Source organism: Lottia gigantea (genome assembly GCF_000327385.1).
Source record: "Lottia gigantea unplaced genomic scaffold LOTGIsca_21, whole genome shotgun sequence".
Lineage (NCBI taxonomy): Eukaryota > Metazoa > Mollusca > Gastropoda > Lottiidae > Lottia > Lottia gigantea.
This window is the reverse complement of record NW_008708458.1, coordinates 3,334,002-3,361,514: the sequence shown is the minus strand read 5'-3', so window position 1 is coordinate 3,361,514 and position 27,513 is coordinate 3,334,002. Positions and strand designations below refer to the sequence as shown.

Below are 27,513 nucleotides of genomic sequence, written 5' to 3'. Positions count from 1 at the left end.
AATCAGTTCTTCGTCAGTCGCAATTTCATACAATCAAAGGCAGTCTAAGACTCTATACCGTTCTTTTGGGTTGATATTTCAATTCATTGAAGATCCTTGAAATGCAAATCTAAACACTTTGTGGTCGGACAGTAAGACGTTACGATGTACATGTAATAATTACAAATACGGAACAAACAAACAAAAAAACAAAACAAAAAAACAAAGCAGACAAATTCAATATAAAGATGATATGTATTTAAGGAAAAGGTGATGACCCAGATCCCTCAGCATGAATTATGTAGAGTCGTTACGCTCGCCTAAATACAGTCTAAATAAAATTTCGAGAGGCTCTCGTATCCTTGCCCGTGCTTGCTATATGGAGGGGTTAACAACTTTCAAACTGTGTAAACTTCAATACTTCCCTCTACCGCTGGGTTGGAATACTGTCTTTTTGTGGCAGTGGAATAGCTCATTGGGTAGCTTGTTGGACTGTCGTCTGCTAGGTGATTAGGTGCCCTCGGGTTCGAATCCTCCTCAAAGTAAGAACTGCCTGTGGCAGCGCTTTCGAGAACCTTATTACCAGACTTTCGTTTCGGTTATTTTATTATCTTTGATTTTAATGTAACCCATATTTGGTTAATTTTAATTAGACTGTCTAAAGAGTTACGACACTGCAACCTGCCACCACAAGATCAAATAACATCTTTTGTGTCTAGATAGTACTCCAGCAGCCGGAACAGGATGTCCACTGTCGCTGTAGGACTGGAACTTTCGTGCAGCATAGACAAAATAAACACACCGTCCGCCTTTAGATAGTTTGTCACAAAACTGTTTATGAAACGTTTTTCCAGTACAAGTTTGGTAACCCTTTTTCTCTCACTCTCTGATAAATGTTGAATTTTCTCCCTTGGAGTAGCCTCGTCGCCTAAAGCCTCATTTGATTTTGGTGGAGGCCACATGTAACCGTTGAAACCAATCGTGAAAAATTTTCTTACAAATTTATACCGTGGTCCGTAGAATAATCGTTGTCGAAAAGCTTTTATAACACCAATAATGGTAAATATTAGCAAGAAAATAAACCAAAACCATTGAAGAGCATAAATCTTTTCGATGAAAATGTTCATTGGTAAGACACATTGGACTGTAAAGGGCAGGACATTTTGAAGTTGACGGATTTCGAAGTCACACCAAGCTACCCGTGGAAAAATTTCCAAATCTTCCCAATCTTGCCAATTTGAAGCTAATTGAGAAACCTTTATACCATAACTAAAGAAATCCATATCCAGAAAACTGGACAATAGAAAGAATTGGGCCAGAATCACTGTCATGTACAGCAGTTTGTTGAAACAGAACAAAATGGACACAAAATTTCCTGAATATTTCATGCAGTTTAGTCTTTGGAATGGACCACAGCCATTGCCTCTCGTGCTACAATGTGCCAGATGTCTGTGGATGAAACGTGCCAATGACGTCATTCTGTGTTCATCCTTGTCGTCTTTTTTCTTCTGAAATATATAAAAAAAATCATACATAATTTAGACGTAGGAGGCAGTAGTTAACGATGTGGTCTGGTATCCACCATGTCCCTCAAACTCTAATTACATTATGCAAAATCCCGATTTTTTGACAAATCCGACGTGTGTTTAGCGTTTTGATTAAAGTTGCAGGAGGCAGTATCCTCTAATAAATTAACGGCCTGAAAATGCATAAATACCCCTCTACGTAATTCACAGCTCACGGCGGCACGAACAAAGACCCCATATCACCAGTGGCGAATCCAAGGGGCGATGCAGAGGGGCCACCCCCCCCCCCCCCTCATAGACCCGAAAGCAAGGTTTTAGATTAAAAAACTAGGTTTAAAATTCGGTCTATCTTTGATATTTCGCTCCCCCACCCCCTCGGAGTAAACCTTGGCTCCGCCACTGCATATCACTGTCCGGGGTAGGCTTGATATTTAGTTTATTTCAAACTTTAGTGACAAGAATACAATATATGTATAATACAAAGGTAGTTGAGAAATCGAATGGGTTGTGCGTTCTCCCACTTTCCTAGTATATATTTTCTCACTGCACACTGCATGGTGTTGACCATCGCAAGGTGCAGAAAAGTAGGACGTAAAACATAGTTTTGTTTTAAAAGCTTATCCGTTTACAAACGCATATATAAGAAGCCATGAATTTCCATTTTTCAATTCATTTCATTGCCATTTCCACGTTTCTGAAACCGAACCTGCCAAGCCCACATGCCGGTTCACCTATCGGACAACATATATCACCTTACCTTTGGTGCTTTATCATCAACAAAGGGTGTATCATTAGCACCATTTTCTTCTATCGTTGGATTGATGGGCTGTTCTTCGCTGTATTCCTCCATTTCTTTTCCAATTTCTAATTCTTCAACTATTTTCATTATTCTATCTGGATCCAAGCCTGATATAAACAAGGGTGCGCTCGATTGGTGAGTACGTTCGGGATTCATGGAATCAATCGCAAGTTCAATAAAGCGAGATGTTACAGGGTTCAGAACGTGTTCCATGTGTGCCGAAAAATAGTAGATGTAGACAGTTTTCAAAATGGTGGAGAAACAGATTTGAATTTTGAGGCCAGAATTGGAACAGACAGAACCTGTTCAGAACTCACCGATCAAGCGCCACCCAGGAGGTTTCTGCTTGTTAGATTTCTGGTTAATGCGATCAGTTTCAATACTTTTGGAGGAAGGTTGTAGCCAAGTAGGAAAGAAGGCTATGAATTTGATGATGTCATTTGTTTGGAGAGTTCAGTCTTGGGATTCCATATGATATGAGACAGAACGCCACTGATTTACCATCAAAGATATGTGGTTTCTGAAATTTCAGATGACCGAATGACTTCACTATTGCAGTCAGACAAGCCAAGTGGTTATTATGATAATGATGTCATAATCTTTGAAAAGGAAATCACACCGCCCGTTAGATTAATTTAAATATATGCTACGACCCGATCTGAGAAGCATACGACAGCCAAAAACTTCATAGGACCCATTAAAAAACCAAAGTACACTCACCAGAAAAACCCTTCCAAGACATCCATATTAGATTAGGCAGTTTGAACATCAAGGCTTGCAACAGGAGCAAAATGGATACCCATCGATAAAATCCAACCAACTCTTTTTCTTCGTCTGCATTTGGAAGCGCTCCTACCATGGGTACATTATACATGTCCGTGATGAAACAGTAGCTGTCTACATAAGGCTGGAAATGGTCGCTTTTATACTGGGCAGGCGTCCAGCAGTGGATGGGGTCTCCCATATATTGTTTCAGATACGTTGCCGAAGCCGCCACAATCAGTAATAATGGCGTTAAAAAATGACTAAGTTGATCTATATAATCGTCATCGTGAACTTTACTTCTGGATGCAAATTTATTTAGTATTGCCCATGCACCTTCCATTCTGAAATCAAAAAGGAGGTTTGAGTCATAAAAATGCTTTTTTCCAAATTAATCAACGGATAATATACTTGAAATTTGTAACAGATAGGTACGGAGCCCCTAAGTCGCAATTGTAAACATATTTATTTATTATTTCGTTTAAACGAAATAATAAATAAATATGTTTACAATTGCGCCTTAGGGGCTCCGTAGATAGGTGTATACAACCAGAATTACGTGGATATACAAATACTTATACAGACAACGTTTTAGACTAGAAATATTAAAACAGAACCTTTTTTTTCCTTTTTTATGTTTTGTTTTTAATATTTCTTTATCACACTACAAACAATTGGTGGTATTTCTATATAGCTCTTCAATTGATTATTAAGCACTATTTTAACAGTGGTATTTCTATATTGCTCTACAATTGATGTATTGAGCACTATTTTAACAGTGGTATTTCTATATCGCTCTACAATTGATGTATTGAGCACTATTTTAACAGTGGTATTTCTATATTGCTCTACAATTGATGTATTGAGCACTATTTTAACAGTGGTATTTCTATATTGCCCTTCAATTGGTGTATTGAGCACTATTTTAAAAGTGAAAATATTTTATTATTGCTTTGTACACTATACATCTAAACCAAGGCTATTCAGTGATAAGACTAATGTTAGATAAGGGACAGGAAATGAAACATTAAAATCCCATTAAAGTCAACACTAATCGCGAAGGGTCTTAATATGTGATACAAAAATATATGACGATAAGTGACGTCATTAAACACTCAGTTTCAGTTGAATTGCGGGAATCACAGACATCTGATCGAAAATTGGAATGGTGCAACTTGATGCTATCCCAATACATGTACAAAATGTAGAGAACTTCTTTTTCATAAAAGAATGAAGATTCAAATTAATTCAACATTTTCAGACTGTTGATGGAGAAAAAGGTGATATACTTACGACATAATGACTTCATATAACTCTTATAATTAAATTTTGGTTATTTAATAAATAAATCCAAGTTACTTTTCCACATTTATTTATTTACTTTTCTATTTATTATTTTATTTTAATATTTTGGTTTCGTTTAATGTAATTGAACCCTTTCAGACGCTCCAAAATTCAGCCTCGACAGTAGTCCGCCAATTCGATCAGATACCAGAGAGTCAACGGCTTGGAAGCTTTTTCTTTCATTGCAAAGAAGAATTCTCCAAATATTTGACCGTCGTGAGACAGGTTTACTCAAAAAGTCTCAGAATTTAGCATTTTCACTTTGTCACATATTTGGTACAATATTATAGATTACTAATTCGAAAAGTTTCAAAGTATCCTCAGACAATTTTCAATTAAAAATCAACTTACTGTAAAAGAAGTCCTTCTTCCTTAACTTGTCACTGTCGTTATTATAACTGCGATTTCTCCGAAAAGCGATTGCAAGTAATACCCTTTTCAAGCTTATATATCCGGGTTGATAAGGGGACTTGTATTCTATTTCATAATGTATATTTTGGTTACAAACCATTAAAATGATAAGAAACATGCTCATTCAATCGTTTATTAACCATATTACACCCCACTTGAAAATTAGGAAATTTATCGCTGTCACCTCTGTTCGTCTGTCCATCTACAGCTATGTATAACGATACGTCCATGGATTTCGTTTTTTGGGAACAATAACCCGAGTGCGCCTTCATAACTAAACTAAGGATAATGTGATTTTCAGTAAAATCAGTGAAAATAAATTGCATTACTATAAAAGCTATGAATTGAAAATATCGACGATAAATTCGTTAGAAAATATTCTTAGGAAGAAAAATATGTGAAATTTAATGTTTTTCATCAAAAGGACGCTCATTTTTCTGACCGAAGGCGTTGTTAAACCAACAAATTCCATGTAAACTAACGATGGTGAAATAACTGACAACTTATAATAACTTATAATACGATATCGATTTGTTTTTACTAAATAATTTTTGTAATAAAAAATTTCATTGATATTTTCATTGATTTTAATGTTTCACGCTGCGTTTTTAACAAATATCCGATAGGCCAGATCCATAAAGCGAACATCGTTGCTGATTACCACAAAGAACTGTTCCTATGGTCAGAATAAGACAGACCTTCTTTGTCTACTCTCGATGCTAAAATCTGTATAGTCATATCATCTTACCTTATTCACGGGAAACCATAGATTTTGCTCCAAAATGAGAAATTAATGCTTTTTATGATAGTCGATTTTATAAATTCAAATTATAATCTGTTGCCTCAGAAACGCAATACATTTTGATTAGTTTGACTAGTAATATATCTGGCTTATACACAAGACCTTAAACAGTAACAAACCTATACCAAATTATTGTCTTAAACAATCGGTTAGATTGGATTATCATAAGTGGATTAAATAACATTTAGAAACAAAGACTTCACAGAATAGTTCAGGCATGAAATTAACACGATCATTCTTAAAGAGATTGTAAAGAGGTTTTCTAAATTTTGTATGTGTATCGGGGACACTGATAACACCAATTTGCACCATTCAAATTTTCGATCAGACGTCTGTGGTTCCTGCAATTCCACAATAACTTATAGCCATTAATCACAAAATATGCTTTATCACTTAATCTCTTTGCGATTAGTGACGCAATCAAACACATAGTGTTCATGGAAGTGCGGGAACCACAGACGTCCGACTGAATAGTGGAATGGTGCAAATTGATCTATACAGAAAACCATCTTACAATCCCTTTAAATGGTTTAAAAGTTATCTGATACCATGAAATATCTGCAATCTGTATCTCTCTTCCCTTGATAGCGCATTATATTCACCGTGCAATTATACATAAACGAGGTAGACGAATTCAAATTATGTCTACCCATATAGGGAAAACCTTAAAGCTAGTTTTTATAACGCTCTTCACCTTGTCATGTAGGCTTAAAGGAGCACCTTCACTATCCGTTCATACTTTAGTTTCAGAAACAGATTGTTTTAGCTTACATAATCAGTTTAGCTTACATAATCAGTAATAGTGTTCACAGCTCATCGTCGAAATTTGAGACTTCAAATCCGCGTGTGTCCATAATTATTCACGTTTGAAAATTGAGACTGTGCCATATATGGAAAACACATATATAGAAATAGACAGTGAAATTTCTAGTTTGAGGCAGGCATATTTGAAGGGATTGTGCGATTTTCGTGCGTTTTAGTACTTCTTAAGACTATTAAAACACAGTAAAGACCCAAATCAATCCCCAAAAATGCCGACTGTTCCCCTTTAAGGAAATATTACACCCAAACCTCATGTCAAGCTAACCATATATTATAAATTGTATAATATTAAGGTCGTATGTATAGATTCTGCTCTCAACAAATTTAACATGCTAACTTAGATATGCTTAACTGTGTGTAAGACACAGTTTATACTCTCAAATAGACTCAGATTCCGCGGAAATGCCTAGGTCAAGGACAAAATCACATGTTTTTAGTATAACAAAGTAGAACAAGAGGAGACAAAGCCAATGCTCATTTAAGTCCCAAGATTTCGTCAGTTGTTTTCAATATATTTATTATCAGATTCTGTCATTTGTAAGATCGACTTCAATCACCCAATACCAAAACATAAAAGTTATATAATGAATTTACTTGAATGTATTTCATTGAGGTGTCATCGCCTTACCATGGTAATTTACCACTGCTGAACATGTTGAAAAAATGTTATGTGATGCTACACACGATCTCTTCAGTTGCTAGCAATCCAGTTATTCACAGATTCTGTAACCTAAATTCAGATGAGACGATATTAATATGAAATGTCAATTTCATTTAGGTATCAACGGGTATTCTTATGGTAATTTACCAATGCTGGCCATGTGTCAAGGAGAAAATGTGATACTATACATGATGACGCTAGGAAATAGCGACGAGGATGTTTCTGTACATTTCCATGGCAATAGATTAGAAGAAAGAAAAATAACGAGAGATACTGTTGGATTGATTTCTGGTATGACTAAAACCATGACCATGAAACCGGAAGCCTTAGGTAAGATTTGGTATCATATTTGAATATGATTGTTAACTAGAAATTGACAGTGAAGAAACTCCCTCCGTATGTGGTTTTATTTAGCAAGAAAGTCGCTTCACACTAATACAATACTACAGAAATAATACATTCGGAAATTTCTTTGGAAAATAAATTTCGCTGAAAAGTAACTCCTAAGGCAAAGGATGGCAGTCCCTTCGTTAGGGTGGGTCTGTGGGGGCTGGGCCCCAGTAAGTCAGAATTAAGCCCAAGAAAACCAAAACCTTCAGTTAAGCAGAGATTGATCCATTTAGTGTATTTGAACAAAATCAAAAAGATATAGAATTAGATAAGTTTTTGGTATTTCAAAATTGTCAGAAATGAGTTCTCTGGGCCTTTAATTCTTCAAATTTTCTGAGAGCAAAATCTGGGCCCCAGCACCAATCTATTCCAGGCGACGGGGCTGCAGAAGGGTCAAATCTTTATTACATACGAAATATATCGACATTTCGTAGTTACGAAATTCGGTGTGCTGCAGATAAGTAGTGATATCATGATCTTATAGCCGATTGTGACGCCATGGTGAACAATTGTGAATCGAGACTCGTAAAGTAGTCAGGTATTATAATAGGATTTAGTAACGTATGATTTCGTCGCTGTTTGACTTCCGCAATATCGTATTTTTATTCACTGTCGGTATTATGTGTGAATACACAGAGTATTTCGATGGAGCCCTCACTAAATATTGAATACTCAGAAAGAAACTTAATTTACTACTAGTTTTGAAACACTTTAGTTTTGTCCATATCTATCTTAGTTTATGCTGTGGAAGATGTGGGAGTCTAATTTCGAAACACCCGCTATATATAAATATATTTCACATAGTGAAAGAATGGCATGTGGCCCTCCTTAACAAATTCTGTCGCCCTTGTTCGCCCCTCCCACCTCACCTGTTTCCGAGAAACGCCACAGCCTTGTAGCAACTCGCTATTGGTAATAGTGTCTCATTGTAGACTGCTACTATTTTGGTGCAAAACCAAATATTGAAAAAACACAACGATAGCACAAACTCGAGTTCTATTTAACATTTCTATATCCTTTTATAATCAATGCATTGGATGATATTTCATCAGTGCAAATCTTGAAATTATCTTGGTGTGTGATATATAAAAACGGAACCTGAAGCATGTTGTCATTCAAAGGTGCACGCAGTCAGACAACTGACCTTTCTCGAACATATTTTGCAGGAATATGGGGAATTGTATCCACAATCCAAGAACAGTATTTGATGGGCATGACCGGGCGCTACAGTGTTAATACGTGTACGCCAGCATTCGGTTCCACCCGCGGACCTACCCCAACTGCAATGCCACAAACGCCAACTGGGATTAATAGCCCAACTAGGCGCTATGCTATAGGAGCTGTAGAGGTGGATTGGGATTATGCTGCCAAAGAAAGAGATCTTTTTAACGGCGTTGATTTGAATGACCCTCGAGCGTAAGTTGTTAATTTTATGAATCTTGAATAAGTCATCCACCTCATTATTTCAATCGACCCAGCTGGAAATGGGAACTGAATAAGTCACATTTCCTCATTATACCAGTCCAACAATCTGCAAAAGCAGACCCGTTTTATTTTTACTATAGTCACTTCACAGTACATTGAGGTCTAACGACCAGAGCCTTGAACATCCGTTAAATATACCCTTTTGACCTAACCTGATGACGTTTGCTTTAACCAGCCAATTCCAACTGGCTCAATTGGGAACACCCAATGAAAAGGCGTGTTTTATATTTTCACTTTCAGTGGACTTGATAAACTAGTCTATTGCTCCTGAAAATACGCGTCACAAAACGCCAGCACTGGGGAAGGCGTAAAGTTAGGTCTAATTTTAATTAGACTGGCTCGTCAAGAAAAAATTTGATGACCGACCAATTCCATTACTGCAACTAAACACTATTTATCTTTGCGCCTCCAAACATTCAAGTCTGGCAACGGGCTGGCAAGTCATTTATATATTTCTTTAGCGAGTATTGATTCTGTATTGTCTTAGTGACTCTGTATTGTCTTAGTGACTCTGTATTGTCTTAGTGACTCTGTATTGTCATAGTGATTCTACAATTAAGGGACTAATATCGAGCACAAGCATGCATTATACATGTTGAGGGTACTGTTAAAGTGAAAGATACTGACATGTTTAAATTTATATTTATGTAAGCCTGTAAATTCTATCGTTACAGTGATGCCAATGCCTACATAAAGAATGATCAAAGTTATATAGGCAGTGTTTATAAGAAAGCAGTGTTCCGAGGATTTGCTGATACTGCCTTTAAACAACAAATCAATCGAGGCTTCGATGTCAGCCATCTTGGAATTTTAGGACCAGTGATTAAAGCAGAAGTTGGTGAAAATATTGAAATTTTCTTCAAAAATCTTGTGAACAGCACGAGGAAGTTTTCCATCCAGCCTCATGGAGTACAACTTGATAAAGATAACGAGGAATTCTTCTACGAGGATGGGCAGAGGTATCAACCTCTCGTTGGCGTTGCTTTCGACCAGGCCAAGATTTACAAATGGTCTGTTCCCGCCAGTGCTGGTCCTGGACCAAAAGACCCTAATTGTATCACGTGGTTGTATTATTCAGCCGTTGATAAAATACGTGACGTAGAGTCCGGTCTGATCGGTCCGCTGCAAATTTGTCGAAAAGGCACTCTCAATGTTTATGGCCAGCGACAAGACGTCAATCGAGAGTTTCATTTACTTTTCAAAAAATTTAACGAAAATCAAAGTTGGTTTTTGGATGCCAATATTCTTAGTTCGGCGCCAGGAAGAGTTGGAACTGATTTTCCATCGGATTCAAGTTTCGAAGAAAGCAATAAAATGTTTAGTATCAATGGCGAATCGAATGGAAATCTAAAAGGATTGGCAATGTTGGAAAAGGAAACCGTAGCCTGGAATTTCTATGCAATCGGAGATAACGAAGCATTCAAAACAGTCCGTGTAAATGGAAATACGTTTACCAGACCCAGCGAACACAACGAACGAGCAGATGCCATGGAACTCTACCCAGGAACCTCAGAATCTGTTATAATGGAAGCCAATAATGCTGGGAAGTGGTTGATAACTAGTGATGTATCCACTCACGTCACAAAGGGAATGTCGGCAACATACCAGGTTATCAGGCCAAGGTAATAGTCTTATTTTTCTTTTGGGCAGGGGGGTGAAGTTATCTTAGATCAGATGGTTATCTATCTAAAGTTGTTAGGGGTAAATCGAATTACAATCTATGTTTTCTGGGATTCTGGAAAATCAAATTATATTTGTTATAGTGGCGTCAGTCAATGTTTCTGGATTTCCAGAACATAGATATCAGAAGGTATATCGAAACAATGTAAAAAGAAGCTCTGTAAATGTCCGGAGTTTGAATATTTAGGATATCTTGACAATAGGTGTACCCGTAAAGGCAATTGAACGCCAACATTCTAACCCTCACCACGCTAAGTAGATTACACCCCATAACTCCCCATCCCTCACACCACTGCTAGTTGGATACAATATTGCGTATGAATTGGTTAGAGAAGTGGTCACATGTGAAGTTATAGTGAGTTGTTTTGATACCCTTTACGCATCATCTCTTGACGCCAATATTCAATACCTTACCACGCTAAGTGGATTACCCCCCCATAACTCCCCATCCCTGCTAGTTGGATACAATATTGCATATGGATTGGTTAGAGAAGTGGGCACAGGTGAAATTATAGTGTAACAGAAACTGAATTAAACTATGAATGAGTGTTGTTACATTTATAGATATTTTTTTTAATTCTTAAATATTTATATTTCATTTTGAAGGTTTATGGGGCCAATAAATCCTTTAAACTTTCATGATCAATCTTGGTCACTAAACGACATAATAAATCAGCCCCATTAGTTTTAAAAGGAAATAATAACCCGAGGATATTACTAGTAACTTTTATGTTTTCGCAATATTTAAAACTATTGTCAAGCCTATGTGATTGAGGTATTCTTGGGTCGAGAATGACGTCATAATTTTGCAAGTGCGCGTTTCAATATCCGACCCACAGGCTTTTATAAAGATTTATTAGTTATTGTTAAAAATACGCACTCATCGTAAATTACATCTTGATATTATTTTCATTTCGAATATTTATGTACGTTACTTCACTCAAGCGTGAATCTGAATGCATTTATTCTAAACATGTTTAAATATCTAACTTCCCGTGTGCAACAGGTTGTGCACGTTAAAGATCCCTCGACAATATAGAAAAAAAAGTACGATAACCTCGCTGTCCTGGCAGAATTTTCTTCATGCGCCTTGCATGTCTTCATTAGCCAACACGGTGCAGAAAAGCACACGGCAATATTTTAGGGAGAATTGTTCAACAGCAAGTCAGATTGGTTTAAGAAATACCGATCGCTCGACAAAATACGCCGGACACGGGCAGACGAGCGAAAATATATAATATTTTTGATGCTGGCAATTGGTATTTCTTACCGGCGTAAAATCACATAAGCGGGCACATGAGCGAATTTTTTGAGAGATTTCAAATCCGCTCATCTCCCCTCGACATAAACATGCATCGCCTCATTCTTATACCTACTCGGATTGATTTCCCACCCTCTAAATGCTATTATATGCTTGCTTTCTTTTTCAGAGGTGTGTAGCGATGTAAGATAAGTGGGCCAATCAGCCATCAGCTACCAGCGTCATGTTACATGACAGCAGAGAATGTTGGTGTGTATTGCACACTTAAATTGTGTTATTTATTAAAAGTTACATAAGCAAGGTTTTTCTTTCACAAACACATAACAATAGGGTAGGCTACTTGGGACACGGTAAAGCGTTTATAAACAGTTTTAGCAACACGGCCAATTGGACCCTAACCAGGAGCTGTGGAAGGTCAAACATGTGCAACAGTGGATCTCCAGGTAGATTTTTTGGACTTGATCTCAGATGATCTCTAGAACAATATTAGTCTCAAACATCTACTTCTATTCCGGCTTCTGATAGGAGGAGCGGAAAATCGACACAAAACAGGACCTAATTTTCTGTCTTTACACTAGCCGACAACAGTAAAAATATCTATCAGAGGCTTGAATAGAGGCAGAAGTTTCGATATATCATTACTCATCCCCAGAGACACAATGCGTACTATGTATGTACATACGCATATGCAAATCACCTAAACTTCTAAAGCTAGTCACCCACAGGTACGTAATATGCTTGTGCAGGAAACGACTATTTTTACACTTTACATTCCGCTTCTATACATCAGTTTATATTTCCCAAAATCTGGAAAGGATTGGTAATTCAGATATCAAGATCTAAATCTAAACCAAAACAGGAATTTCAAAAGGACTGGTGGAGTGGTGTTCCGAGTCCTTCTAATTCTTCAAAAACACAATATGGTTATTTCCCTTGATGTGCAAATTCATTCCAAACACTTCCAACAGGCGCGGGCACGGTCCAAATGACATGAAGTAAATGGGTTTTTAATCCCTACTCGTTTGCACCTAATGAGACAATGAATACGGTCAAAGACATGCAGTGTACAATGAGGAAAATTGTGCCAGAACAGTGGGAAAAGCCTACTCGATTTCTAACTGTCGAAGGATCGAGCCTCGGTTTATGGTCACATCTGAGCGATGCTTTTTCCATGCCAATCCATCCGATCTACATCATATACAGGGGGAGCCGGGTCGAAAAATCCGAAAGTATTATCTCTATCTAATCCGGGATTGAATTCCCCACCTCCAGGTTCGTCGCCAACAATCGTAAAGCTGTGGCTCCCGGGAATAGTATAGGCGTGTATGGAAAGAGTTTAAGCAAACTCCTAAAAGGGAATGCAAAGATGTTTTCTATTCCAATCGCTATATATGCACGAGAAGTAGACAAATTCATAACAGATTAGGCGTCTACCGAAATATAGAATGGGGAAAACCTACCCACAGTTAAAACGAATACCGGCTTTGATTTAAAATTCGCTCTTTACCTTGGCAGACAGTAAGCCTGAGTAAATATTACGCCCTTCAGGTTGGTAAATCCTAATGTCAACCACACCGTCATGAAATAAAATGTGTTAAAGGGATTGTAAAGATGTTTTCTGAATTTTTTAGGTGTATCGGAGACACTGATAGCATCAATTTGCATCATTCGAATATTCAATTAGACATCTGTGGTTCCTGTATAGAACTGTAATTCCATAAATAAATAATTTTATGACAACACTAATAACAAAATATGTATATCACATAACACTTGGTTTTGGTGGAATTACAGAAACCACAGATATCTGATTGAAAATTCGAATGGTAATAATGGATGCTATTAGTGTCCCCGATACACATAAAAAATTTAGAAAACCTCTTGACAATCCCTTTAATAAGCGTCATCTCGTATCCAATTACAGTACAAAGAGATCAAATATTCATACACAGCTCTGGAGCATGAACCCATTTTAGAAAAAAACTAAAAACGTGTCAAAACCTTGACATCCATCTGTTCACAGATATTTTTTGAAGCTGCGATCTGTTTCGTTCCAAACACTAAAATCGATTTCAAAGTTAGTTTTCTTAACTTTTCTTCATTTGTTGACCGGGTGAGCTTTGAACCCGAGACCAGTTGGTAAGGATATTAATGCCACTGTTCATCTAAAATCTTCCTTCTTCGCACACATCATGCCAATGTCCGTTAAATGTTTCTATCAGAAAGGTGGGGCGCAAAGTTCATTCCATAACATGTCATTTTGTAGGAACTGTCGACTAGAGAAATATGGAACCATCTTTCCTTTAATGATGCAGTCAACAATTCATCATCTTCAAAAGGCCTTTGGAAATGATTCAATTAGAACAAGAAATCAGATTGTGAAAGTGCGACAGTGAAAATATAACATTAAAAAACTATCGTAATTTTCTAGAAGGGAGTCCTCTAAATATTTCTATAATCTTTTCTGATGTATCTGTTTCTTATTAATACGTGACATTGGGTTTCGTGAAATTGTGATTTAATCATTTTCGTTTGTCAATATTGGTTCGCTAATTGAATTTACAGAAGAAAAATCATTTTATTGACTGAATTTAACGAGACTTCTCAAATTTAGCTGATTAGCGAGAGAATGAGTTGACATAGTCAATATTCAGAGCTGCATCAAAGCTTTTGATGATATTACTTGTATTTACCATACGCCAACGTAGCGGGGGCGACGATTTGGGAGTTAAGAAACTAAATAAAGTAAGAAACAACTATATTTTACAAGGATATTAACTTAAGTTCATAGTTAATTAACTTTTCTACCAGCTGGTCCTTGGTCAAACCTCTTGGCATTGATCTTTCCCTGTTAAATCCGTATCCATTTACAGCTGGGTTGACTGGAATTATGATGGAAGATGACTTATTCAAGATCATCGGACTATCACACGCCGATCGAGAATTGACGTAACCAAGCAAATGACGTCGTGTAATGAACCAACGCTCTAACCGACTGTGCTATAGAACCTTTATTTTGAATTGTAATATGAGTTATTATTTGGGTATACTTGTATATCTTTGCTTATGCGCTTGAAGTCTAATTTTTAGACAGTCAACGTGTTGGGGCAAGATGTAGGAGTTCTCATTTAATATGAATTATGAATTCAAATATGGAAAATTAACCCGATTTCTAGTCCAGCTGCCCTCATGAGGATTGGACATTCAAATATATACGTTGGCAGCATGAGATGTGTTTGACATTTGCCGTGGAATATTGCTCTCGCCATGTATGATCTAGTATAATTCTTCTTTTGGCTTAATAGGCTCATAAACTATTGTTATTTTACTCCGAGGTTGGCCTATTACCAGATTAATACAGGCGCTGGCCTGATTTACTACTGCTCATTGCAGAGGTTTGTCTGTTGTTGTACTATTGTCAGCTCATTGCAGAAGTTTACCTGTTGTTGTTCTATTGTCAGCTCATTGAAGAGGTCTGCCTGCTATTGTACTATTGTCAGCTCATTGCAGAGATTATAGTAAGCTGTTGTACTATTGTCAGCCTGTCAATGTCAGTACGAGCTGACACCAACACTGGGTTGTATTGCCATTTATGTCCTGTTCATGTCATCCGAATCACATCCCTGAGAAAGATGACATTTTAACAGTTTAACTAAGTCGAATAATGACAATGATGGTACGGAAAATCAACTACGTTAGTTAACTATGTTAGGAAGCGTTTCAGATCTCGGTTCCTTTCTGATAGTCAATTATGCCAATATGCCAGACAAGACACCATACCTCGTATATCAAATTAAAAACCTTGTTATATTTTCATATCTTTTTTCGTTTTCTGATAATTTTGGTATCCGTGGTAATCTAACAAGTTTTCTACCAAAGGTTTGTCCCCAAGGTAATATTTTAACCAACCAAAGCGTGTCATGTAAGACCCAAGGGTTTCTCCCTCTTCTGAAATTGTGAGATATCGAAATCTAAAGTAGAGCAATATGACAACCTCTTAGGGTTTTGCAATAATTTTGCATAATTTCTTATTTTTTTTATCAAGAAACGGGTTTTACATGACACGCTTTGGTTGGATAAAAATAAATCATTGGGGCGGGCCTTTGGTAGAAAACTTCTATCGACACCCAATCCAATTGAAACCTAAGTACAAAATAGTGACCACCGTAGGATGCCTTGCATTTTCTTTACGCTCATACATCGTTTATGGCGACTTTAACCCACAGAACTAAATTTCGCCGTAGCAGCACAGTATAGATTTCTTTCCTGTGAGACAGAGGTTTAACGAGGGAGACGAAATATATCATGGAAAAAAATCAAACGAATTTGCAATCTAGTTTTAATTGGATTGATCCACACCTGGAAAATGGAAAACTAAGATTGTTATATTGTTTATTTGATATTCATATTGACATTAGTTCAAACTGTAAACTAACAGAGTTAGTGAATGGGAATAATTCAAAGATATTGTAGGTAGCATAGCTTGTTACCAGTATACGGGGAGTGAAGCCTGCATTAACCTACGTTGATGGATCAGGTCAGGAGTTTCAAGGCATCGAGTAAGCTTTTACTTTGACAGTTATACAATTCCATTCATGTTGGTCTCATTCCTCCAAGATTGAGCAGTCGAGAATTGCAATAAAGACAGTCCAGCATTGTGATGAAGTATGCTACTGTTTACGAGTCCAGAATGCTACTGAGTGATCGTGTTTGTTAGGTGTATGCCGGCACAAACATTCTCTCATGAGACAGCCTGCCAGGATCTCAGCTGTATTGCTCTAAACAGTTTATTTTTAAAGTAATGACTAGCGAATTGCAATATGGGCTTTCATGCTTTGAGGCATACCGTTTTCTAGACCTATTACGAATTTTATTCGTGTAAACAGTCAGAATTATATCCAAAGCTCTATTATGTACTTCACTAGAATTGACCTCGCTGTCCCAAACACTTATACCGTACATGGGTATCATAAGCCGAGATAATGTCCAGTATGGCTTAACTATAGACTACTTTGAAGGCTTAAATTGATCGAGTCTGATCTCATCACGAAATAACAAGGGCTCAAGTGGATTACAGTTGGTCAGAAGAGTGGTACATTTGGTAATCAGTAATCCATATGAAAGGAATTCAATAAGGTTATAGTGTCTCATCTCTATACAAATTAACCTGCAGTGGTTCCTGTAATTCCAGAAAACGTCCGAATTATGACGTCACTGTCGCATATATCATTCAAACCACACCTTGTAGTCACCTGTTTGCTTCATTTTAAACTGATATTGGACCACTTATCGTTGGACAGTTTATCTACTATTTACTGAGCACTGGCGCGAAAAGGTGATTGAATATGTCTTGTCTGCAATCCCTTGAACACGATATTGGACCTCTAAACATCTTATATTGATCCCTAACGAGGTAACGATTGGTCTGATCCCTAAATTGTCCACTTATTACATGCTTAAACGATTCACTTGCAGATAGCTGTTTCCGTTAACCTGACTCGGATCAAACCTCGCATCGTTACTGAGCGGAGACGGACTACATTTAAGTCCGTTGCTTACAGTGCCCGGTTTCAAGCGAATATCCGTGAGTTTGATATCATTAGAACTAGTTGCTGTCGATCGGAAACAGGTATACCTTGCTGACAACGAAAACTTACGAAGTGCAGGATCGTCTGGTTTATAAATACGTAAAATTCTTTTGAACGCCATTTTGAATTTTGATGAGAATAAACTATAGATGATAGGATTACCAGCACTGTTTGTGTACATCATTATCCGTGCAAACCACATGATATTATAATACGACTCCATTCCTAGCTGATCGATTGTTTCAGACGGCGACGAAATCTGCCAAATTATCACTACCCTTAGTGGTAATAAGGCTACAAAGAAATACACTATGAGGCTGATAAGCATGCGCACGACCTGCTTCCGGGAACGTAGTCGATAAAATTCTGAAGATCCAATTTGATCTTTTAATTTAACTGAGTCTGAATACAACTTCCGGATTATTCCGCCATACATTAACGTTAATACGCCCAGAGGCACTACAAAATAAACAACAAACATGGCAGATATGTAGAAGAAGTGCCAATATTCGTTAATAATGGTCTTACACACAAAACATGGCGTCCCATCAATAAAAACTTCTTCCAAAAGATGCGTCATAAATACGAACGGTAGTGACGTAATCACAGCTACCACCCACATTATACTTATAAGGAGAAATGGGCGGGGTTTATTACAGTTACGTAATGGTCGACAGATAGCGAAGTATCTTTCCCAGGTGATGACTAGAATAATCAAAGTTGAAGCGTGAAGTACCAGATGTTCTAAATACGGTACAATTTTACCTGAAATGAAAAAAATATATATATATTATAGAGAGAGATGAAATGAATGAGGTTTGACGTCCTAACGTCTTTGATTCTCTGCCATTTTAGCACAAATTATTTCAAGCGCAAGTCGTTAAGATTTTAGGCACACTCCTTTGGCACTCTGTCAGAAAGGCACAGTGATTTAGGCAAAAATTCAGTTAGGCATACACATTTAGGCACATATTCAGCATAATGTAATCTGTATAACATATTCAAAACCTAAATTTCGGAGAATCCTTGGTAAAAGAGACTTGGCCATCTAATTATTTGCTTTTCCAACGGATAGAGCTAAATTTCATTAAGTTTCAGAACGAAATTCCGACGTCTGTTCGCCTTTGAGTTCAGAAAGATTGGTATTCAAATTATCATTCGAAAAAGTGACACCAAGAAATTGATGTCTATTTTGTGAAAAGCAATTATATTGATACTAGGCTATATCTCAATAATGTTTATTGGCTATATTATAACATACAAAGAAAGCTGATTAAAATGAGAAACGAGCTTTTCTGAATTTTTTAAAGAGCTCGTGCTATAGCTTCTTAAAGGGATTGTAAAGAGTTTTTCCCAAGTTTCGAACGCGTATCAGGATACTGATGGAATCGATTTGCAACATCCAATTTTCAATCAGACATCTGTGGCTCTTGCAATTCCATTAAAACTATGGGTATTGTGACGTCACTATCGCAAAGGATCTAATATAACATTAACAGCTTTTGCGATTAGTGACGTCATAAAACGCTTAGTTTTAGTGAAATTGCAAGAGCCACAGACGTCTGACTGAAAATTGGAATGGTGCAAATCGATTCCAACCGTGTTCCCCATACTCATAAAAATTCTAGAAAACCTCTTTACAATCCCTTTAAGAAATGTAATATCAGTTGATAGGAAAACATTCCATTAAATTACATCGCGTTAAAATAAAGTTTTTAAAACCGAATAAATGCTTGCAATTGATATTATTTTATTGTTATGTAATGTGGATACATGAATATCGGAAACTGGTGATTTGAGAAATAAATTGATTTGGTTGAATTCTGTGAAAATTGATTGAGATTTATATGGGAATTGTCAAATGTTGCCAATCATAAACATCCGCTAAAATACAAAACTGTATTCTAGATAATGTTATTGGATAGCGTAATAGGTCGGATGTTTTAACTCGGTTTCCTCCAGTCGGTGATGTAGGCCGGAGCTACTGAAATGGATTTAGTGTCTAGTCGTATGGATTTGGGGCCCGTCGAAAAGTAGGACGGAAAAATCCAGTCATTTCATTTTAGATTGTCAAAAGCCGTTGCATGGATGCATCACATGATGCTGTTGATGAGGCGACACTTTACACTGGCCCAAATACCCTCGTGATCTCAATCGACTTCCTCACCAACGATAATGTGTCTAATGCATCCACAACTTCACAATGTCATTTATTCTAAACTTCCTACTTATACCTTGACTACAATAGCCACTATTCTTGTATTATGGAATACGATGAATTGATTGGATTGTAATACGAATACAGCCAATCAGAGACCTCGACAGAAAGGATGTGAATACAAAGCCATAATGTTTACAGCCTTTCTGTACCCCGCCCGCCCACTTAATGTTTCCAAGAAAATATTTATTTGCATTCATAGCAACTGTAATAATAGAATATAATGTTTATTGACTGTTCTGAAAGGCATAAGTCATTTTTTGTAGCAACTAAGTCTATAATACGCTTAACAATGACGATTTACCATGTGCTTTAGGATGGGACGACATTGCAATAACATCGATATCAGCATAACGACATAAAAATATGAAATTTATACATGTACATATTTTGCTGCGATAAAACAGAACAACCTTTGTGCTGTTACACTCAAGGGACGAGACAGTGTAGTATGTAATATTGATAAAGTTCTTTACTTGGAAGTATTGTTCTCTATTGTTGACTATTTCGCATTGTTCTTGCCTTATCATTTTCCCTATTCCGCCTCCTAGAAGACAAGATTTTTATCAAGAAAATTCACTTAAATGATTTACGACGAAATTCAAAATGGTACAGAACAATAGGTCGTCAAACTCCTTGTATTTCCAATAGCACCTGAAGTGCAGAGCGACCTCAGTTCTAGTCCAGGGAACAAAGGGATAAAAGATGTCCTATACAAGTGTATTCACTTCATTTGACATAAAGTAGTTCATGCGACATTTTCTAATATCAGAAGTCTAGGGTGAAGAAAACAGAGAGGTATAGTTGAGGACATCTTCACAATGTCAAGTTATAATTAACTGCGTCTAAAACCTTGACTTCAATAGCCACATTTTTTGCAGCGATTTGATTGCATTGCATGATAGATAATGCAATCAATCAAAGATTTTAGAAGTCTGACTGAAAATTGGAATGATGCAAATTGATACTATCGGTGTCCCCAATACACACAAAAATTTTAGGAATCTCTTTACAATCCTTTTAAAGTGATACTACGTCTTAGAATGAAACATAAAATTTAATTCTCAAGAATGGTTAATATTCATCAGTGAACTTACCCAGTGTAATAAAGATACAACAGAATCCCTGTAAAATCTGGAAAATTGGAAAATTCATAAAAGTAATTATTGAAAAACGCTTAATCTTGATATTAAGCGTTTTTCAATAGTTAATTGAATTTTTAATTTTATTAGTTTTTTTGGATTTATCGGATTATCTAAGGTTCCTGTTATGTTATTTATGACACCAGGTATATCCACAGATGAATATATGCTCTTATTGGGGAAGTTTAAAATTCTCAAATTTCATGTTCATTCTAAGACGTAGTATCCCTTTAAGATCACAAATTATTTTTTCTGAAATCAAACGTCAATTTTTTTTATGTTACGATAATTTATCAGACAATAAATCTAGGGATAATGTTACATTGTTCACTCTTATCCGAATGAAAACCTAAACTAACGTTACGATGGCAATTATAATTAATAAGTTCTGGACCATCGATATAACAGTCCAGGTTTATCTGGGATAGTCCAGTCTTTTTGCTATATATAACGCTAATATAACACAATTTAAATAAGATTACAGTGATTGACCAATCAGATGATTGGAACAGTTATTTAACGGAATACTGTGTTGATAATTAAAAATTAACATCCAGTACATTGGAACATACATGGTTGGGTTCAAGGCGTTACGAGGTTCCTATTTTCAACCCATTTTTGAAAAGAGACCTAAGTATATATGCCTGACCAGAAATTAACCTCCCTGACTCCCATTTCTGCCGGAAATTATACCAGCTGAATAAATATTGGAATCCCTTTATATCGATCCCCTTTTTATCTTTTCAGAACCTTATTTTCTTCCTCCCCTGTCTTCGAGAACTGTTGGCAAGAAGACTTGTATTGTTAAAATGGTTATTTTTCATCACCGTTAGAATGTCTATGTTCAAAGTTCAATACTAACTCTGTTATCACGAACTTCAGCTTATTTTTTTATCTTGCAGATCTCTTTATTTGTGACACTACACTTAGCAGTAATCATCAGCTTACCTTCCGCTTAAACATTGACTCCTTTCCTTTCTTGTATCACGGAATGATTGGATTGTTCGCCAGAATACAGCCAATCACAGCACTCGACAGAAAGACATTATGGCTTAGTATTGTCATGCCTTTTGTCCATGGCTCCGGTTGACTGTATTTGCTAGCGTACAATCGAATCAAATCACAGCATTTATGAACTTCAGTGATACAAGAAAGGTGGTAATTGAAGTGAAGGTATAAGCCGAAGGTCGTAATTGTGACATTGTGAAGATAGCTAGTGTGTTACATAAACGTTTATATACAATCCTAAAAAGACATTTAGAAGTATCACAGCACAATAAGAAACAACAGTTTTATGGATAAAGACTTCTATTTATTTTTTAAACACAACGTTTCATTACACATACAGGTAACGTTCTCAAGTGATGATTAACCGTAAAAAACCTATAACTACTTANTTTTCTTTTATGGTTAATCATCACTTGAGAACGTTACCTGTATGTGTAATGAAACGTTGTGTTTAAATAATAAATAGAAGTCTTTATCCATAAAACTGTTTTTTCTTAATGTGCTGTGATTCTAAATCTCTTACAAGGATTATATATAAGCTGTTGTTTCTTAACATTAATATAACCTTTAACCCTTGACATACCTCATTCCACTCTGTACCAACTAATAAATAATATGTCCTTCCATGTTTATTAGTGCTCTCGTATGTATATAAATCTTATCTTAAAATAAGGAATACAAATCACATTAGAATAATTGGTTTTCTTTCAATAGTACAATTGGACATAAAAGGAATTCTCTGTTTTATTCGGTTATTGGAGATGAAAGCTTTCGGAACTTTACGTTCTAATTTAGTGTCTGGACAATGTCAATCTGCTTAAATACAGCTATTGGGTGTTTTACTTTCAGTCGCTTCCATTTGACCTAATTCCCTACAAATGTTATGTTTTAAAGATCTCACCCCAGATGAAAAAAGTCATAAAAATGAAATGAATTGAGTTTTACGTCCTATATTATTCACTGTGTGGGGACGGGCAACGCCATGAAATTTTGCCAGTACAGCGGCTCTTTTTCGATTTACATCTGTCGAAGGTACACACTGTATTACACAGGGCCTCGATTTATTGTCTCCTTCGAACGACTAGACACTTTATTCCCCTCTTACCTGCATCACTGACAGGGGGGACCGGGTTGAAAAATCCGAAGGTAGTATCTCGACCCATGCTGGTATTGAACCCTAGACCTTCAGGTTAGCGAGCAAGTGTCTATAACACTGAGCCACTGCGGCTATCTGGTTTTAAGTCATGGACTTCGCTGTAAATCAATTATACATATACATTGTTTCTATGTATAATCCGATCATTGACTATACTCATTGTACACTGCATAGCCTCGTTGTTAGTCTTTAAAAGGAACTGAATAATGCGTATTTATTGTGGTGTATCTGGTGTATCTCTTGATTTTAAAGGGATTAAGAAAATGGGGCCTCTAAAAAAAACTTTGGATTGTGTCTCGGGGACATTTATGTACACCATTTCAATTTTCAGTCAGACGTCATGTACATGACATGAAAACCACGGAACTAACACTGGGACTCTTGTAGTACACAGATAATCTCTTAAGCTGTCTTAATTACTAAAGGGTGTCATCTCTCACTCAATATGGACTCAATTAACCAACAATTATACTATTGTTACATGAAAATTATCTACATATGAACGCTTCACAATCTGATTCCAGAACCACCCCTTGTGATGTCATAAATCAAGATAAACACATCAAATCTAGGTTAGAGGATGAAACATTATCGCAGAAATTGATGTCAACGACTTTTTGGGAGAGCTCTTTTAATAAGAGTTTTATCCAATCAGAAAACCGCAATAATACTATCAGGAACTGCACTAAGTGTATATTGAATTTTTAATTGCTTTTATTGGTCATCCATTTAACCATCGGAAACTTGTCAAAGTGTTCTCTTTCCGTCTCTTATTTCTTGTTTAAGATCAAAATATCCACCCACTTCAATCCAGACTATATATTTCCTGAACTTTCCCGAACTATATTTTGCAGCGTTATTGTTTGTATAGTACCAGTACAAATAGGGCTTGTGTCCTCTTCAAGAAGGAAGACATTTATTGAGGTACACGCAGATGCTCTTTATTCAGAATCCAAAGACCTTCTAGAGAGCCTTGTACCAAGATAAAAGATGACGTTAAATGATTCAAGAAATAGGAATAACTTAATGCTCAAGATCAACTGAAGAAAGAACTAGAGTGTATGTTCTGGATTAATTGGTAAATGTTTAAATATTGTAATAATCTATATATTTATATTTATGTCTTATCAATAAATTGTAGAGTCTCAAGGAAAAACGACTCTTCCTTTTAGCTTTCAAACTTAATTGTTCTTAGGGGCATGTAATCTGGAGGGGCAATGGTGTATTGTTTTAGTTGCAATAATGGAATTGTCGATTGTCATATTTTTCTTGGGTGGAGGGGAGGGGGGCAATCCCTATTTTTTGTACCCCACCCCCTTTTGCCCTCTTGTAGCTACCGAGCCTTCCCCTACCCACCCCCTCCAAGAAAAGAGGCTGGCTCGGCCCCCTCACCTAAAGTTCTTAGAAACGCCACTGCTCCTTAATCAGTTGTTATAAGTGGAGATCTGAATTTGTTTGAGTAACAGACCGATCAAACGGCAGTCAATCACACCGTCAAGACTTACAGAGGACAGAGTTGAATTTGTGATCGAATTCAGAAACGCTAATTGATTAGTCTCAGATTTTTCAATTTATCACGTCGAAAAGTATTTGGTCATCTAATCTTAAACGTAATGACTCTTCTCTGGACTTTCCTTCAAGGGTAAAGCAAAACTGAGGAATTTTGGCAATGTAAGTATAAGAAAGCAATGAAAAACACGAGAAATCGAGAAAGGGAGGAACAGGGGAAGAAAAAATGGTTTAAAAAAATGATACAAAGGTGGAATAATCCACTTTAAACCATTTTTCATAACTTTCTCACCTTCTTCATGTTTTGCCTCTGGAAATGGCAGCAGTCGGCTTCCATAATTAACAAACATCACATCTAACATTCTGACATGTCACGACGTGATTAAATAATTCAACATGATTATTTTTGACAACGAAACGAAATGAGAACTATGGAAGCCAGTTGTGGTCATTTCTACTCCTATAGAAGTCGCGGAAGTGAGGATAACGAAACGAAAAATGAACTGTGTTGAATTCCCAAAATATCAATTGACCTCTTAGTGATAACCGTAAAAAAAATAATTTATCAACAAGAATAATACTTTGTACGTTGAGCTTTATATTCTGATAAAAGCATATGGTTCGAACTATCACGTAATCATCTGATTAATTAGTGATACAATATCATTTAACACGTGACAGTATAAATAGCAAGGATAGGAGTGAATCAACTACTACGACAACCACCAACTATCTAGTTTGCGATATCAGGATCCACTGGAAGCGAACGTCAATTTGTCATCTACCATCCAACCGTAATCGTTGTCTTATTAGAAATTTAAGACTACATGTGCAGCTTCTTCACTTTGACTCTGATTTGCTAATTGAGCATACCTACTTGATCAACATGCTGGTTGCTTTAATTCTACTTTTTCAACAAATAGTGTTGGGTACAGCAGAACTTATAGTCTACCCGGTAGCTACAGGCTATATAGCATCAGATAAATTCTCTGTCCAGATTAAACAAGGTTCAGAAGCATTTCAAGACAGTTTTGTATACATCAGTCATTCCAATAACCGCGTGGGACAAGACTATAGAGTAAGACCTGACAGAACCTTGTCCTGGTCATCATTTGGATTCACTGAATGTCCGGTTCTTGTAATTGTAGTAACCAACAGAGATTTTAATGAGTGCCTGGTACGCCCAAAGAGTTATGGAATTACTTGTTCGAAAACAGGGGAGAAAGCAGCATCTTTTGAAATGACATCTAACACACAGAAGATCTCAGTTGAATTTGATTATGATTACGGAGGCCTGCATTCGGATATAGTGGATAAGCTCCTGATCTTCGCCAATCCTCAAGAAACGAATGTCCCAGACCGTACGGACCCGAATGTTATATATTATGAATCTGGCGTATACAATCTGCATGGCCCACTCGAACTGAGACCCAATATACGACATGTGTATCTAGCTCCCGGTGCTGTCGTTCACGGCGGTTTTAAGACTTCGAGAGGACAGTCTGTCACTATAAGTGGTCGAGGAATATTGTCGGGATCAAAGTACGAATTCAAAGATCGACGATTTCCTTGGGCTCTAGTAGATACTGATGAAGGAAGCAATCACACAGTAGAAGGCATCACGATGGTCGATCCGATGAATTTTTTCTACAGAGGACTGAGTTCTTTTAATGTATTAAGAAACATCAAAACAGTTGCTGCTTGGACGCACCACTCTGCCGGTGCAGCGCTTGGACCTCATGGACTGATAGAGGATTCATTCTTTCATGATAACGATGATTCTATTAAGGTAATTTCTTACTTTTTTGAAAGGGAAAGGCACTGACCATAATATTGTACTTTTAATTACATGTTACTTTTCGGATCAACGAAATAAGCCTCTGATTTTAGCAATGAGTTATTGCTCTATAGTGGTAGGCATTTGGCCCGGCAAGATGTTTAACATTCAATCACATCAAAAGTCAAGAGGTGCTTTCGATTTTACCAAACAACATTTCGCACGTAACTATGTGTGGTGAATTTATTACAATTGAACATACCCATATATCTCTTCCAGGCCTACAATACCGGACTGATAGTTCGACGTTGTGTAATTTGGCAATCCCAGAATGGTGCCGTCTTCCAATTCGGCTGGTGGGTACAGAGAAGAGCGAGGGACATTTCAATAAGCGATATAGACGTCATACACACAGATTGGTGTACGTTCAAGAATCAAAACTGTGGGCTATCACCAAACAATGCAATATTGAATGTGGGTCGGAGAACTAAATTTTTCAGTGTCACCAATGTGACTATTTCAGACGTTAGAGTAGAAGGTCAATGTCCAAGAATATTCTATTTCGTTTTGGAACCAATGGCGACTGGTACGCTGACTAATTTTCACCTAAACAGATGGTCTATCGAGTCGCAGCCTGAGACTACGATGCTATACAATGAACTTAGAGGGTCTTCTGGAGGTAGACTCCAGAATTGGTTCTTCGATAATATCACAATAGCAGGGCAATGTATCGATAACCCGACATCGGCGAATATTCGTGTTGATCCAAATACAAGATCTGATATCTATTTCAGATGCTCACAATAAGCTATGTCACTAGTGACACGATTTCAGTTGCCCTCGAAAATATTTCAGTTGCCTAAAAATGAAAATGAAACGACGAAAATAGCTTCAAGATTGATTCCCTTATTTTTATTTATGAAAATGAAAATGAAAATTCTTATATGAATAGAAAGTAGATGTGTTCTAATGACTTGAAATGTTGATTAATTAGAAGAGAATTACCAGCAGAATTTCAATGAGTGACCGATCAAGAAAGGTCAAAAGTCTATCTTTGTTTATCCAGACTGTACATACATGGACATTTATGATTGGTTAAAACTTTTACTTATATGCAATAAGAACATACTGATATGATTAAGAATACATGATAAATCATTAGAAACACCAATTAATCAAAAACCCATCTTTTA

At 36.7% G+C, this 27,513-nt stretch overlaps 3 protein-coding genes across 3 annotated transcripts in view; 2 read left to right on the top strand and 1 right to left on the bottom strand.

Annotated features, from left to right (window-relative positions):
• LOTGIDRAFT_115607 (hypothetical protein) overlaps positions 1-10,607 on the top strand; it is a gene marked incomplete at both ends in the record, with an annotated part of 17,836 nt that extends 7,229 nt beyond the window's left edge. Inside the window, 3 exons of the mRNA XM_009054265.1 lie at positions 7,224-7,436; positions 8,663-8,912; positions 9,656-10,607. Coding sequence (XP_009052513.1) covers positions 7,224-7,436; positions 8,663-8,912; positions 9,656-10,607 — 1,415 coding nt within the window. The remainder of the gene's footprint in view (positions 1-7,223; positions 7,437-8,662; positions 8,913-9,655) is intronic.
• A 7,006-nt stretch (positions 10,608-17,613) lies between these two features.
• On the bottom strand, positions 17,614-18,273 carry LOTGIDRAFT_96553 (hypothetical protein; the record flags this gene model as incomplete). Its single annotated transcript, XM_009054045.1, has 1 exon — positions 17,614-18,273. A coding segment is annotated over one exon (660 nt), but the record flags the coding sequence as incomplete, so codon positions are not given.
• Positions 18,274-25,377: 7,104 nt separating this feature from the next.
• LOTGIDRAFT_231772 (hypothetical protein) lies at positions 25,378-27,127 on the top strand (the record flags this gene model as incomplete). The annotated part of the gene is made up of 2 exons (XM_009054264.1): positions 25,378-26,332; positions 26,600-27,127. The coding sequence occupies exons 1-2, from the start codon at positions 25,430-25,432 to the stop codon at positions 27,125-27,127; spliced, it is 1,431 nt and encodes a 476-aa protein (XP_009052512.1). The 5' UTR covers positions 25,378-25,429.
• Positions 27,128-27,513: the final 386 nt, after the last annotated feature.